Source organism: Enoplosus armatus, chromosome 10, assembly GCF_043641665.1.
Source record: "Enoplosus armatus isolate fEnoArm2 chromosome 10, fEnoArm2.hap1, whole genome shotgun sequence".
Taxonomy (NCBI): domain Eukaryota; kingdom Metazoa; phylum Chordata; class Actinopteri; order Centrarchiformes; family Enoplosidae; genus Enoplosus; species Enoplosus armatus.
This window is the reverse complement of record NC_092189.1, coordinates 17409998-17425499: the sequence shown is the minus strand read 5'-3', so window position 1 is coordinate 17425499 and position 15502 is coordinate 17409998. Positions and strand designations below refer to the sequence as shown.

General features: G+C 41.3%; 1 protein-coding gene across 1 annotated transcript in view; it reads right to left on the bottom strand.

Moving 5' to 3' along the window:
* Nucleotides 1-3009: 3009 nt before the first annotated feature.
* The window catches only part of LOC139291128 (ecto-NOX disulfide-thiol exchanger 2-like), a 67559-nt gene continuing 55066 nt past the window's right edge, over nt 3010-15502 (bottom strand). The window contains exons 9-13 of the mRNA XM_070913057.1: nt 15338-15439; nt 14108-14123; nt 8875-8970; nt 6353-6438; nt 3010-3141 (exon numbers count right to left, since the gene is read on the bottom strand). Coding sequence (XP_070769158.1) covers nt 3010-3141; nt 6353-6438; nt 8875-8970; nt 14108-14123; nt 15338-15439 — 432 coding nt within the window. The remainder of the gene's footprint in view (nt 3142-6352; nt 6439-8874; nt 8971-14107; nt 14124-15337; nt 15440-15502) is intronic.

The window sequence follows — 15502 nt, the reverse complement described above, 5'->3', positions numbered from 1 at the left end:
GATTCATATCATCCAGTATAAGAAACTGGGATAATGAAGTTAAGATCGGACAGATATAAAGCATGAGCAGTTTTCCCAAAAGACACCACCTTTAGATGTTTTGTCGCATGATTTTGTTTCATCCGTTACTTCCTGTAAAGCCAACAAACCCTCTGATGCTTTCATTTTAAATGCATTTTACTGCCTTTGCTGTGCTCTAAAATTGTTATTTCACCATTAATACATCAACTACTTCATCGTGACTGTTTTCCAGGCTTGTATAAACTGTCTGTACTGAGTGCCTTGAATATATTTGCAACTCCCAACTGTTTGTTTGTGCTTTCTGACAAACAAAAGGAAGCTCCTTTTCACATTGTACTACAATGAAGCTGTGAACACAATTATCATCTGTGGCTGAAAACATAATCATGAGTGCAGCAGAAGAAAAGACACTGTTGTAATTCACATTCAATAATTTGGAATTACATTGCGCATAGAAAATAGTAATAACCCTGTCTATTAAATAAGGAATGAGGCACCTTGTGAATGCCCTCTGATGGCCAATATGTATCCTTTATGTATTACCAGATTAGAAACATCTAACAAGAAATTTCCCAAAAAACATGTCTGCGCTCTCCATTTTGACATTTGCAGCATTTTAGGTTGCCATTAGTTACCCTCTCTGCTGTTGGTTGGGCATTTGAGAAGTGACAGTGCAATTATGTGGCACCAAATAGGAGCATAATTCAGCACTGAGATGTGAAAATAACCACCTGGTCGCTGCATCCATCTTGTGTGCACTTTTAATAGCCTACACAGAAAGTAGAAGGAAATATAATATTTTTTTTATACATGATTGTACAAAATCAAGAAGAAGCAAAAAGAGAAAGGAAGCCAGAGAGTTTGGAGGTTGAAAGTAGACCCTGATGACCCTCCTGTGTAGCCCTTTAGTCCAGGTCTACCAGTACGCCGAGCCAACTGTGCGCTCAAGTATAAAAATACAGCCAATCCCACGACTCCGCTGAAATTGGCTCTCTGAAGGAACTTTAAGTTGAATCCCATGAGTACAAAAAAAGAAGAATGGAGAGAGTGAGAGATGACGCGGCTGTCACCATGGAGATACAGTGCATCCGGAAAGTATTCACGGCGCTTCACTTTTTCCACATTTTGTTATGTTACACCCTTATTCCAAAATGGATTAAATTAATTTTTTTCCTCAAAATTCTACACACAACACCCCATAATGACAATGTGAAAAAAGTTTTTTTGAAATTTTTGCAAATTTATTAAAAATAAAAAACTAAGAAATCACATGTACATAAGTATTCACAGCCTTTGCCATGAAGCTCAAAATTGAGCTCAGGTGCATCCTGTTTCCACTGATCATCCTTGAGATGTTTCTGCAGCTTAATTGGAGTCCACCTGTGGTAAATTCAGTTGATTGGACATGATTTGGAAAGGCACACACCTGTCTATATAAGGTCCCACAGTTGACAGTGCATGTCAGAGCACAAACCAAGCATGAAGTCAAAGGAATTGTCTGTAGACCTCCGAGACGGGATTGTCTCGAGGCACAAATCTGGGGAAGGTTACAGAAAAATTTCTGCTGCTTTGAAGGTCCCAATGAGCACAGTGGCCTCCATCATCCGTAAGTGGAAGAAGTTCGGAACCACCAGGACTCTTCCTAGAGCTGGCCGGCCATCTAAACTGAGTAATCGGGGGAGAAGGGCCTTAGTCAGGGAGGTGACCAAGAACCCGATGGTCACTCTGTCAGAGCTCCAGAGTTCCTCTGTGGAGAGAGGAGAACCTTCCAGAAGGACAACCATCTCTGCAGCAATCCACCAATCAGGCCTGTATGGTAGAGTGGCCAGACGGAAGCCACTCCTTAGTAAAAGGCACATAGCAGCCCGCCTGGAGTTTGCCAAAAGGCACCTGAAGGACTCTCAGACCATGAGAAACAAAATTCTCTGGTCTGATGAGACAAAGATTGAACTCTTTGGTGTGAATGCCAGGCGTCACGTTTGGAGGAAACCAGGCACCGCTCATCACCAGGCCAATACCATCCCTACAGTGAAGCATGGTGGTGGCAGCATCATGCTGTGGGGATGTTTTTCAGCAGCAGGAACTGGGAGACTAGTCAGGATAGAGGGAAAGATGAATGCAGCAAAGTACAGAGACATCCTGGATGAAAACCTGCTCCAGAGCGCTCTTGACCTCAGACTGGGGCGACGGTTTATCTTTCAGCAGGACAACGACCCTAAGCACACAGCCAAGATATCAAAGGAGTGGCTTCAGGACAACTCTGTGAATGTCCTTGAGTGGCCCAGCCAGAGCCCAGACTTGAATCCGATTGAACATCTCTGGAGAGATCTGAAAATGGCTGTGCACCGACGCTTCCCATCCAACCTGATGGAGCTTGAGAGGTGCCGCAAAGAGGAATGGGTGAAACTGCCCAAAGATAGGTGTGCCAAGCTTGTGGCATCATATTCAAAAAGACTTGAGGCTGTAATTGCTGCCAAAGGTGCATCAACAAAGTATTGAGCAAAGGCTGTGAATACTTATGTACATGTGATTTCTCAGGTTTTTTATTTTTAATAAATTTGCAAAAATCTCAAAAAAACTTTTTTCACGTTGTCATTATGGGGTGTTGTGTGTAGAATTTTGAGGAAAAAAATGAATTTAATCCATTTTGGTATAAGGCTGCAACATAACAAAATGTGGAAAAAGTGAAGCGCTGTGAATACTTTCCGGATGCACTGTATATCCGAGTCTTGGTCACCATAGCGATGCTGCCAATTAATTTGCCATCACAAAAAAAACTGTATATTTATCTCTCTGCCACCTACACAGAACACCCCTCCCTGATTTGAGATCTACGGTGAATAATTTGTGCTCTTGTCTGGGCAGGTGGAGCCCAGCGTCTCCATTAGTTATGGGCTCCCTCCACATTTCCAGAGTGTCCTCCATGTACCTGTGTGGCTTTGTTTGCCCGTCGTCTCTTCCATGTCCCAGAAGTGTCACCGGCAGAGTCTATGTGCTCTTGATGCCCTGGAAGCCGCAGAAGTTCCAGCGTTTCTCCAAACTGGCTCCGACGCCAGTCAACTCCTGTCTGAAGGTGCAGGGCAGCCGAGACAGCAGAGCCTCCACCTCACCTGGATTAATCTGCAGACACACACACACACACACACACACAGGCAAGAGTTAGATGCCACACTAAAGTACTTTTGCACACAACTTAACACTCTCACATATCCTGACGCCTCCACTATTCACACCTCTGCTCCTCATTTTCATTATGCTCACACTCAGTTCTCACACCTTCACTTAAACCAGATGAATGGGGCAAACATCAAAACAATATGAGCTACATGACAGGATTTACGCTGGCTCACACCACCCAGGTGGGCTGAGTAAATTCAGAAGAATGAGACAGAAACCCACCGTACGACCCACAGCGTCTTGCATTAATAACTAGGTTATTCAAACCCGGTGTTGATGTCAGGATGCATTAAGGTCCATCATGGAGCAGGACTGGTGTATCATTACAGACAATGGGGCTGTGTGAATGTGGAGCCGGTAGATAAGCAGAGAGGATTGGGCTTGTTGTTGGGGAGTCCAGCCAGTGGTATTGACAAAACTCTGTGGGCTGCTTGATGTGCAGTCAGTGTTGAAACAACAGATACACAGGTAAACAGCTGCACATGGACCTTAACAAAAACTGAGGCACGCACACAGTCATGAAAAAAGCATGCCAAATGCATACAAAACAAACACACCTACACCTACACATAAACACACATTTCTAGAGCAATAGTTTGACATTTTTGGAAATACCCTCATTCGTTTTCTTGCAGAGAGTTAGACGAGACGATCAATATTACTGCCTGTACGGTAGATATGAAGGGTAGCTTAGCATAGCATAAAGACTGGAAACATGGGGCGACAGCTAGCCCAGCTCTGTCCAAAAGTAAGAACAAGTCAAATCAACCTACCATCAGCTTTTACGCTCACAAATTACTGAACTGAACTGAACGTAAAAACGACAAGTTGTAGCTTATTAGAGTGGTATCGATCTTCTCATCTAATTCAGCAATAAACGTATTTCCCAAATGGCTGAACTATTATCAAAAACATGTTCTGCTCCTTGTATACCTAAGAATGTCTAACAATGAGCCACAATAAGTATATACGATATATTAGGATGTAAAACTCAAGTAATGATGTTAATTCTCTAAACTTGTGCTGAATCCAGTAACAAAATTAGTGATAATTAATGTTAAAGACTTTAAACCAGGCTGAAAAAGTGTTTCATCGTCCTCGCTGGTTTAAAGTGTGTTGCACCTGTAACCCCACAGTGATGTCACAGTGTACTGACACACCCTGGAGTACAGTTCTACATCACTGCAGTAAAGTGAGAAATTAAGCCACAGTCTTCATCTGTCATTAATCAAACAAATAATACCAAACATTTTCTGGTTACAGTTTTTCAAATGTGAGGATTTTCTGGTTTTCTGTTTCCTATGATTGAAAAATAAAATATCTTTGGACAAAAAAAGCCATTTGAAGACGTCACCTTGGGCTCTGGGAAATTGTGATGGTCATTTTTCACTATCTTCTGATATTCTGAAGTTTAAATTTTAATTATACTATCCAATAATGAGAATAATTGCTTCTTGAAGTCCTACTACACACTACACACCTATCACATCCATTTGTTTGTAAAAGGTATAAGAGAGCAGGAGACCTATCAGATCCAACAGAATGACACTAATATTATCTTTGTTGGATGAGTACCTGGTGAGAAACCAATGAACATTATTAGCAAAATCAAAATAAACGAAAATCATCACTTTAGCAACATTATATCAACTGGATGTTTTCATCCAGTCAGATCCGCAGAGAGAATGAGTGGCAGGAGGTAATGAGAGCAAATTTAGAAATCAAGGACGGTCTTGGAGGGATGGCAACGACAAAGCTCAGCTCAGTTATAAACCAGGAATGAGCTCAAACATGAAGAGAAATCCGGCTGATTAACAGCCTAAACTGGCAGCGGCAGCGGCAGCAGAAGGACGCAGAACATGAATATATTTATCAATAAGTAGCGCAAGTGGGGATGTGTGATAAAATTACAGAGTGATAACTGCAACAGGACAGAAACAGGAAGGTTTAACGGAGCAAAGAAAAACTTGCTATATGTTGCTGCTTGCTATTAACACGGTGGGAGTAGCTGAGGTCGAGACAAACAAGATTTTGACCACAGGGAAGGTCAGCAGTGCTTCATCCTGCATCAATAACAAAACCTGGTGGGACCAACCTGTAACCCTGACCCAATAACAACTGTGGAATTGCGCATCAGTGATGTGGTTGAATCAGGAAACTCCCAGTGTGTAATGCAATATATTTATGTCACAATATGAATAAATATGCTGCCATATATACTGTCCACACATATATCTATACGTTTGGCTGCTAACAAAATAACATATTGCGTGTTTTAACCAAGTAACTTAAATAATAAAACAGTAAAACATGATTTGTATTTGAACCACACCTTCAAAAAAAGAAAAAAGTCCAAATAAAAACTATCAATGTTTTGGGTAGAAATCAATAAAGGGAAAAACTACAACTGGAGGATGTGTAACAGGCTCATATGAATGTGTCCATTGTCATGCTACTGACAAAAAACAGGCCATAATAGCTCACAGGGCCCTTTCACATAATAAAAAAAGGAGATTGTGCATGCAATGGGAGGACGTCCAGATGAAAATTAAATTTGTATGAAATGTCTGTTCAAAAAAAGGAAAAGCTCTTGACAGAAAGCCACCTTGGCCATTTGCATGCACATTTGAGGTCCCTCCCTTCAGCACCTCAGTTTCCTGTCTACTGTGAAGTCGCGCACTGTGAGGCACTCTGATGAGGTAGAAATAACATCTGTGGAACATCAGTCAAGCTTTATTCCTCACTGCACAACTAATCTGGTGAAAACTGGTGAACAGTAATTGAGGATGAGCGTCGCTGAATGTAGTGTGAGTATTCAACTTAAACCTGAAGAATACCTCTGAGTTTTTAGGCTACAGCCTGTTTGTTCACACACACACACACACACACACACCTGGTACGTACAGGTATATGAGTGTGAAGCAGCTTTAAATGTATGTGTGTTTATTTGCTGAGATAAATAAAGGCTAAACAAATCTCAGAGTAACTGATGGCTCTTGTCTGCACTTCAGGCTTGTTTGCGTGCCAGGAGTCTAAAATGCACAGCAGGACCCTGGCATACAGCAGGCCCATATGTCGACCCTGCAGAGAAATTTAATCTATGTCACTATGTCTAGGATGTGTGTGTGTGTGTGTGTGTGTGTCTGCCTGTTACCTTGGTGTCCAAACGCTGCAGGTAGGAACAGATGTACTCGATGCTGGCTCCAAACGGGTGGACGTGCAGGAAGGTTGAAATGATCCCTGAGGTAGAACAAATAGGTCAAGCAGACATGTTAATTAAACTGTCAAAATGTAGGGACACATGCTGTAGCTCCTTTGAGTTTCTGTCTCCTGTCAAACATGACTGTAAACCACAATAGAATATTTAAGAAATCAGTTTGTATTGTTCTTCAACCTCTTGCCTGACTGAAAAACAAGACAGGACGCATCGAGTGACTCTTCTCAGACTCCCAACACTGTTAAGAGCCTCTTGTATATTGTGGCTCCAGATTAAACGAAGTGTTTGATGATGCCTTTGATGCTGGTATCTCGCATCAAAAGCCATGTTGCTACTGAAACTCTCCACAAGCTCAACCAACCCATCTGCTCTCGACTCTCAGATACAGCCAGGATAGAGATAATCCTCTACCTCTGCTTGTCGTTAGAGCACCACGAGTCCAAACAATCAGTCGGACAAAAACTTGGGTGATGGGCCTCAAGGCGTTCTGACCTCCATGTGTCTGCATATACTCCACAGGCTAAACATGTGATGAAGTGCTACGACTTTCTACACAGGAACTTGAAGGATAGTTCCTGATTTACTACAGCTTATGTCATATTTTGGTAGTTTCGGCCAACGTTGTATCGTCGTATCATATTGTTGTCGACTGCACCGAGATTAAGGCAATCACTGCAAAATAGGCAATAATATCTATATAAGTTATACAATTATTTGTTTCCTCATGGCCTGATGTCTTTTTAGCAATGTTATTTTCAGGCAAAAGATGAAGTAAATTAATGATATCTCCACCAAATTACATTGACCTACCTGGTAGAGAAGGCTTTAAAGGAACATTTACTGAAAAGACCTAAAAGCTCAACAATACCAACTTCTTGTATTATTTTGCTTCTCATTTTTTCTGGAAGGGAACAGTTCAAGGATTATGCAACGGTGTTCATCTAAATTCACAGAGAAAGGGCAAAGACATTCAACCCTTTGTTTTCTGATGAAACATTTTCCTTCAGGAGCCAAGCGTCCCTTTTTTTCCTGCGGTGCTCACTTCAACTCAGCATCAAACAAGGCGTCAAGAGGAGTGATTCTGACATAAGAAGGTGCCAGGATCTTTAACTGTGGTCCATCTCTGCCTCAGCAAACAGCCAGAATGGGCATGAAAAGAGGACAAGCGCCATTGACTACCTAACTACCTATAAGCCGATCACATAGCCACTCTGCTATGAGACAGGCATTTCTGGCATTGGAAAGAACGGTAGAACTGGACCCAAGTGCAGAAAGTGCACAATTTGCATTTCCTTTTTATTCCCTAACAAGCAAGTTTTATCTTTCATGCTTTGAGCCAACGGATGTCCTCGACAATTAACATGTGAAAATGCAGCGTGCCGGAAAACAAGCAGCAAAATAGGACAAGGCTTTGTTTACTTCTATAAATAATGTAGTTTATTATACACATGGGAGATAGATGTTGGTCATATTTTCCATTATCATAAAGTCGCATTGTGTTATGTAATCTAATGGATAAAGTGGGCTCTTTCTCTCTTCATATCTTCCTCCTCTCTCACTCTAATGGCTATGTAATTATGCATAGTTATTACCTCAAAGCGACTGAAGCAAATCACAAAAATCCAACTGCGGTAGAGGTGGCATTGGTAGTGCAACGTTGTGGTTATGTTATACAAGGGGCCATATAATACAATACAATTCAACTGCTATGTAGTAAGAACTCCCTAAAAAACTAATTATGTTAAATTTCTGTTGAGACCATAATTTCTGAGGCCATAGTTATTGGCAATGTGGTGTTGGTGTCTTTATATTGGAGGGAAAATATATTGGAAAATTGCGTTTAGCTGAATTCAAATAACTTGTAAAAAAAATATGAATATCAGAACATCATCAACATACAGGACATGATAAAATACTAAAAGCAGCATAAAAAAAACGTTCATTCAGGGAACCTCCAAAGTCATTACAATGTATTCTCCGGGAACAATGGATATCTGCACCAAACTTCAAGGCAATCCATCAGGTAGCTGTTGAGACATTTCAGTCTAAACCAAAGTGGTGGACTGACTGACCAGAGCCACTCCTACCATGGCTGAAACTGCTGATTGCTCTTGGAATAAATGACTATAAAACAACTAAAATTTTGGTTGCACCTGCCAAAGTTAAGAGTCTCAAGCTTAGTGAATAAAAGGAAAACTGTCAGGATGTTCATAGCTTTACTCCTAGTCCTGACTGTAATATACCTCACTCAGCTTCCTTCTGCAGACTCTCGCCCCTCGACAGACTCAACGGCCAAACTGTGATATCCACGTGTCCATTTGCTGTCAAGGTAGACCCTCAAGGCTAAACCAGCTCAGCCTTTGCAGAACACCCAGGATAGGTGCACCAGCTGCATGCAGCTTTCATTATTCTCTATTGTAAACATAGTGATGCCATAGAGACGCAGTAAGACAGCATACCAACTAGCAGTGCATCCCTCTCAGAGTGAACAGGACTGGGAGGATTCTTCTCTGGAAGACCGTCCTTCTCCTGACTACAGGACACCACTGATGATGCTGTTATATCCTGAGGAAAGACACACAAACTGAGGTCACAAAACACTGCTGAAAGACCCACATAGCACCTCAATTAAACACGGATTCTACTGAAAAATCTAAACAGGGCTCAGTCTCCCACTTAGTACATCCGTTTACTTGGCAATACAAATGCACAAAAATGTATTAATAAGCAAGTGTTTGCACTCTAAACAAATGCAAAAATAGAAAATAAACACAAATAATCTACATAAAAAGAAGGACAAGACATTGAGCAAAAGATGAAAGAATTGAGCCAGCAGCCAGAGTTCTGAGAAAGGGGCAAATAAAACAAGAGGGAGGAAGTGTCAACGATGCTATCAAGCTGTTGTTGATAGCATCAACTGTGATGCTATCAACAACAGTGAACCCGTGATAGCCTCATACACAGAAGTGTGTGTGTGTGTATGTGGCAGAGAGAGACATTATGTGTGTCTTGCATGAGTGAAGTTTCTACAGGGATGATCGCGGCGATGCAAGGCGGCCTCCTCTCACCTCATCTAATCAGGACTCAGCCTTGTCATCAAGTTCTTGCCTAATGCGAGCCTGTGTGCAAGTTTGTATTTGAGCTTGCACATTTACTATATATGTGTCTTTGTAACCCAGTTGTGTCTGGGTGATTTATTCAGTGACAAGTACAGGCCCTGTGAACATTGGCCTGTAATGATGTGTCATGTCAGTGGAAGAGTTAAGGGAGGAGAGGAGAGGGGAGGAGAGGGGAGGGTAGGAGGAGAAATAAGTAAAAAAAAAAGAAGGGGAAGACAAACATTTAGCATGGAGAAATGAAGGCTCAGGTTTTTTCCCGACTTACACTGACTTGATTAGCACTCTGTTCGCTCCCTCTGTCATCTTGCTTTAACGTCTCCAGCTAGAGTCAATTAGAAAAATGAGAGGAAACGTCAATGAGAGACAAGTCAGCCACTAATGCAATCAGACACACAGAAACTCACTCTCCATCCCTCTCTGACTCCCTCATACACACACACACACACACTGACACACACACACACACACACACACACACACACACACACACACATACACTGACACATACGTATAAACATGTACTGCGGCAGCATTAACAACACTGACATTTCTCTTCAAGTTCTACAAGAGACAGTGTTAGACAAAGGAAAGTCAAATAGTTTGAGTGAGTATAAGGCTACACGTCCCAGAATAGCAACCAAAATAATTGGTCCTCTTCTCTCTGCGTGGAAAAATCACTGACTTATTTAATCAAAGTTGCATCCACAGCACAGAAAACAGGCACTCGAATAACTTCTAAACACATTTGAATAGAAACTGCTTAAGCTGTTTAAGATGACACCCTGACATATTGTTTAAAGTGATTAGAGTAGCTTCTCTTTCATGGCTGAAGGCAGTGATAACATGACAACAGTGCTGACAGGTGTATGATGAAACATGACATCTTGAGAGAGGATTTAGGAGACTATGGGACTGATATGATAACTACATTATTAAGCAAATACATGGTATTAGCAAATAATGTAGAGTTGACTGTGATAATCCTGCATGAATGCAGAGTGACTGAATGTTTGCACGGTTTTATATGTAATCTACCATCCAATGTAAACAGTGTCACACCATTGGAGAGGAGCTGATGCCCCGTAAAATGCACTGATACATGATAATGTATTAGTCCACCTACTATATGCCAAGAGGAACGTGTTACTGTTAGTTTCTTTGCACTTGTTGAATAAAATCATCCTCCACCAGATGATAAAATAACACAAACGGTAAATAAATCCACATGTTAGTAGTAACTGTCATTGTTTATTATCTCCTTAACTTGGATTTGAACACTCTTTTAAATTATTTTTTATTGTTTTTTTGCTGTATTCTAATACTTATTCTGCTCCAATCGTCCTAATCTTCCAACAGGGACTGATAATTTTGATAGGGAGTATTTGCATTACATAATGAGACAGGTTACGTCACAGTGACCTGATCTCATGTAGATCCAGTGCTATTTAGTGAGAGCAGGAATCGGAGGATCAGCGAAGATAAACTCATGTTGTAAGAGCGACATTTTTGATGGAGAGAATATATTTGATAAGGATCCCTTATATGTGATTATTAAACAAGCAGGACATAGGAAACAAGACATACATTGACATATTATCACCTTTTAAGTTGACATGGCGAACTTATCAGCAAACAGTTGCTAATGTGATGTGTACATCCAGCAGTTAGCATTTATTTGGAGTTGTGTATGTGTCCACATGATGACTGTAAGTCCAATATTCTCTCCCTTTTAACTCTGTTTTTGATCTCTACCAAATCCTGAGGGAAATATCTGTCACTTTGGCTGCTAAATGCTCCACTATGTTCACCAGCTATTTGCTAACTGTGTCTGTCTGCTGTTTGGTCCTGAGCAGGTAGTTACTGTGGGTTTTTAGAGCTTTTTCTCTGAAAACAACCTGCTGTCAACGAAATGAGAGTGAGCCAGCAGCTAAACAATGAGCTGAAACTCACTATAAAGCTCCATAAAGCCGAGGAGAGCTGCATATTCAGGTGGTAATTCTCTGTAAGCTCATCACTATGAGCAACCCCTTTCACATTGTCACATAGTTTTCACTTTGTCATCTGAGACATTGCTATTATAAAAATATCAATTATAGCTTCTTTAAGTTTGTCAGTACTCTCTGATGGACAAACCATGAATTACTGCAGATGAATGCATAGCATCTGTGTATTGAAATGTCTTGTTATTTATCAGCCGACACACCTACACTAATGTATCTGCGATAAGCTCGGCTAATAATAACGGCCAATGCCAATTAATCATTCAGACTCTATGAGAATGTTCTTTAACCACACTCATTGTTGGTGGTGATGTGGTTATAATATGGGATTCTTAATCCTTGGCACTGTTAAGAGGAGACACTTTTTCAAAGTCATCCTCCTTGTTGGGGCAGCCATAACATTTCCAAGGGCTGAGACGGATCAGGAGGACGCATGTTACCTTTTCAGTGGTGGTGACTGAGCCACATTTAAGGGGACAGTAGGCGTGTTTGCTGTGGCCAAAGTCACTGGGGTTTTGCTGTGGTGGAGAATGAGGCAGTGCTGCATGGTGAAGGGGTGGGGGCACATGCTGTACATATACACATGTGTAGTAGAGTTTCCCTTAAGGGCTCAGGTGTGGGTGTTCCCTGCTGCTGAGACACTTGCTGGGAAAAGGGTGGGGGGTGATGAAGCTGTGGCACGACAAGCTCCAGATGAAGCACAACATATTCCTCTTCTCTCTGTTGACCAACGCTGCTTCAGTTACTGCTTGTCAGTCTCTCACTGACAAAGGGCTCATGGAAAGTTAAAATCCGACCTTGCTGTCTCCACCAGCTGAGCCACTTATTTTCCTTCTTGACGGTTCACTTCTCCTACACATACCTCTCTCTCAGGGTTTTCTACCCCCTTTTGAAACGAAAAAACAAATAAAATGAGGGTATACCAACATGCAACTTTAATAGCCTGCCATCCTTGCTTCTGACTTTTGTCTATTTTTATTACAATCTCTGGCAGGTCTCACAAAGGCCAGTCAAGCATGCATACAACATTTAACTAAGATGAACTTTTGGTGCCGTGTTTAGCACCTAGCGTGCCACATATCAGCGCGGGGAAAGCAGGAAACAAACACACCACATACAGAATAATGATGCACGCAAACACTGTTGTTTGCAATAAAGTGTAAACAGCTTAAATCCAGGGGGATGACAGTGGTGTTGTCTCCAGTGACATAAACAGCTTGTAGCCGTGCGATTGTCTAATGGGATAGTCCAGAAATAGCCGGACATAAGGTACTGTCATCTCCTTAACGTCATGTGAGGACAATATCCTCACCGAGGTCCAGATGATGAAGTACCTCTGCTACTATACAGCTCTGCCTATATGTGGAGAGATAATCCTCCAGAGAACAGGAGGAGATGAATGTGGAGGAAGTGAAGAGAAATCCTCACCAGCAGAACAAGGGAACAACTAGAGAGGCTAAAACAAAAATCTCTTGCAGAAGGAAATCCGTCCTCTCTCGTATAACTGCAGGAAGTCAAACCTACACGGTACCTTGACATACCCTAATTCTTGGGGAGTTTCCTGGAAATAACTATAGCCATGACCTGGCTCTAAAGGAGCTCCTCTCACTGAGGTAGGGTGGGGTTTTATAGAGGGGAGCTCCAGCCTCCACCTGCTCCATTATAGAACACATAGAGGAAGGTCAACGAGCCAGAGGGCTGTCACACTATGTAAATATGGTACTAATCATTGGGAAAATAGTTTAAAAAAAGTAAATATTGTAATATTTTAGAATGTTTCACTTCGTTATGTTATAAAGTGTTATCGAAATAGTGGGTAGGAGAAACTACTCTTTTTAATGATAGTTTAATGAAAGATCTGTGCTTAATGATAAATAACCTCTCTCAAAAACAAAATCCAGATGTGAGAGATGTGGTATCCCGAATATGAGCTGAGTAAGAGGGAGAGCCAAGTGGCAAGTTCCCCACTCCTTTATTGGCTATTACAGCACCTTATTGTGGATGAAGTGCATACATCGTCTCAGTGTGCCGAGGACAGTGAAGCCTGTTAGACGGCAGGGCACACAGAAAAGGGAAAACCTAATTCACAGTCAAATATCTGCAGCTGAGCAACCTTCCCTCAGCTCACAGCAAACCAACTTGAGCAGCTCTGAGGATCACAGAGATGACCTGAGAGTCATCAGGCTCCACTTGACAGTACCATTTTAGCATTATCATTATCCAATTACATAGCTGATTGAACTTGAAGCTCATCCTCATGTCAGCCCTCTTCCCTGTTACCCATGCTGAGCCAAAATAGGCCAGCCAGAATTGAAAACACAAGAGGTAGTGGAGCACATCTGCTCTCAAATAAGATCTTTGTTGTTTTTCAATAGGTGACCTGCAATGAAATGATATTTTGAAATATTGTGGAGACGAAAAGCAGTGAATTTCAGTATTTTTTAAAAATCTAATGTTCAAGACAGTTTGGTCCTCACAGCTTTTGTCTGCACTACAATTCAGGGACTGTTCTTACACAGCAACAAACTGCTTCATGTGCACACCGACTGTACATTTGAGTTGCTCAGTATAACCACAGTTTTCTCCTGCCTCATTGGAATTGTTTATCACTTATGTCCCTTTTTTTGTTCTGTCTCCTATTTTATGATGTTGCATCAACGTACAGCATTACAAGAGTGAAATGGAGGACGTGGCAGGGATGTGAATGTACCCGTGGTAATTTTCCCAAGACACACAAACATTTTCCGCTTCAGAACTACATACAGTAAAATAAATCTCATTTGGGTGTAAAAGTTCATTCAAGGATTTTATGTGCCCTGAAACGCTTTCGACCACACAGGGAACAGTTTCAGGCTGTATCTTGATTTGAGTCTGAAATTGGGCGAGAAATCTCAATGTGCACTCACGTTGATTTATAATCCTTAAGATTTTTGTGATATCGAGCCTAATTTTTGATACTAATACTGTCTGCATTTCTTCAGCAATAGCCATTCAATGTATTTACACTCTATATAGTAGTTTTAATTGTTAGTGGCAGGGTCTGCCATCCCTATCATACACAAGGGATTCATAGGAAATGATACAGCATGTAATCCAGCGTTACTTTTAGCTCATTTAATGTGTTTATATATGCAGCAGGTCAGTAACCAGATTTCTCCCTGACCTTCTTTTGGAGGCTTTCAGAGATCAGCGTTCCCCAGGAGAAATCTAGTTGAAGGAATCAGGTTTCTCTAATCCCCTACCCTGGTTAGTTAACCAGGTTATTCGTTCACATGACATTACAGCCCTTTTTCAATATCTGTTTGTAGTCATGGTTAATACCTAAGATCTTGATTACTTGTTCATTATCAGTGCCTTTCAGGCAAACCTCCATGTTTCATTTACTGGGGTGGGTCGATTCAGGGACAAATCATTAGACACCACTTTAAATGCACCAAAATCTTCACTAAAATGCAGGCAGCGGTGTGTTGAATCATTTTCCCAATATGTAATATATTCGTCATGCTCTGAAACTCATTATGAAGTAATTTCTTCCTAACTAGAATACACATTTATTTATTTATTTAAAAGGATCCCCATTAGCTGATGCCAAGCTAGTCTTCCTGGTGTCCAAACTCCAGTTTATCATATTCATCATATACATATACAACATTTAATGAGGCAAATGAGGCACGCTCAATCTTTTAGATTCAGTATTTCCATTCAAACACATGAACACAGTTTTTCCTTGACTTAGCATGTGTGTGTGTTTGTATTCTTCTGACCTGTCGTGTGTGTGTGGTCTGCAGGTTCTGCAGTCCTGCCTTGAGTTTATGGATTTGGTTCTTCAGCTGCAGTTTGTCTTCCATACTCTTCTCAAGCTCTGCCTCTCGCTCCTTCAACTCGTCCCTCATTCTCAGCAGTTGCTAAACATGAAGAAGAAGAAGAAGAAGAAGAAGAAGAAGAAGAAAAGTGCTTAGATATTAATG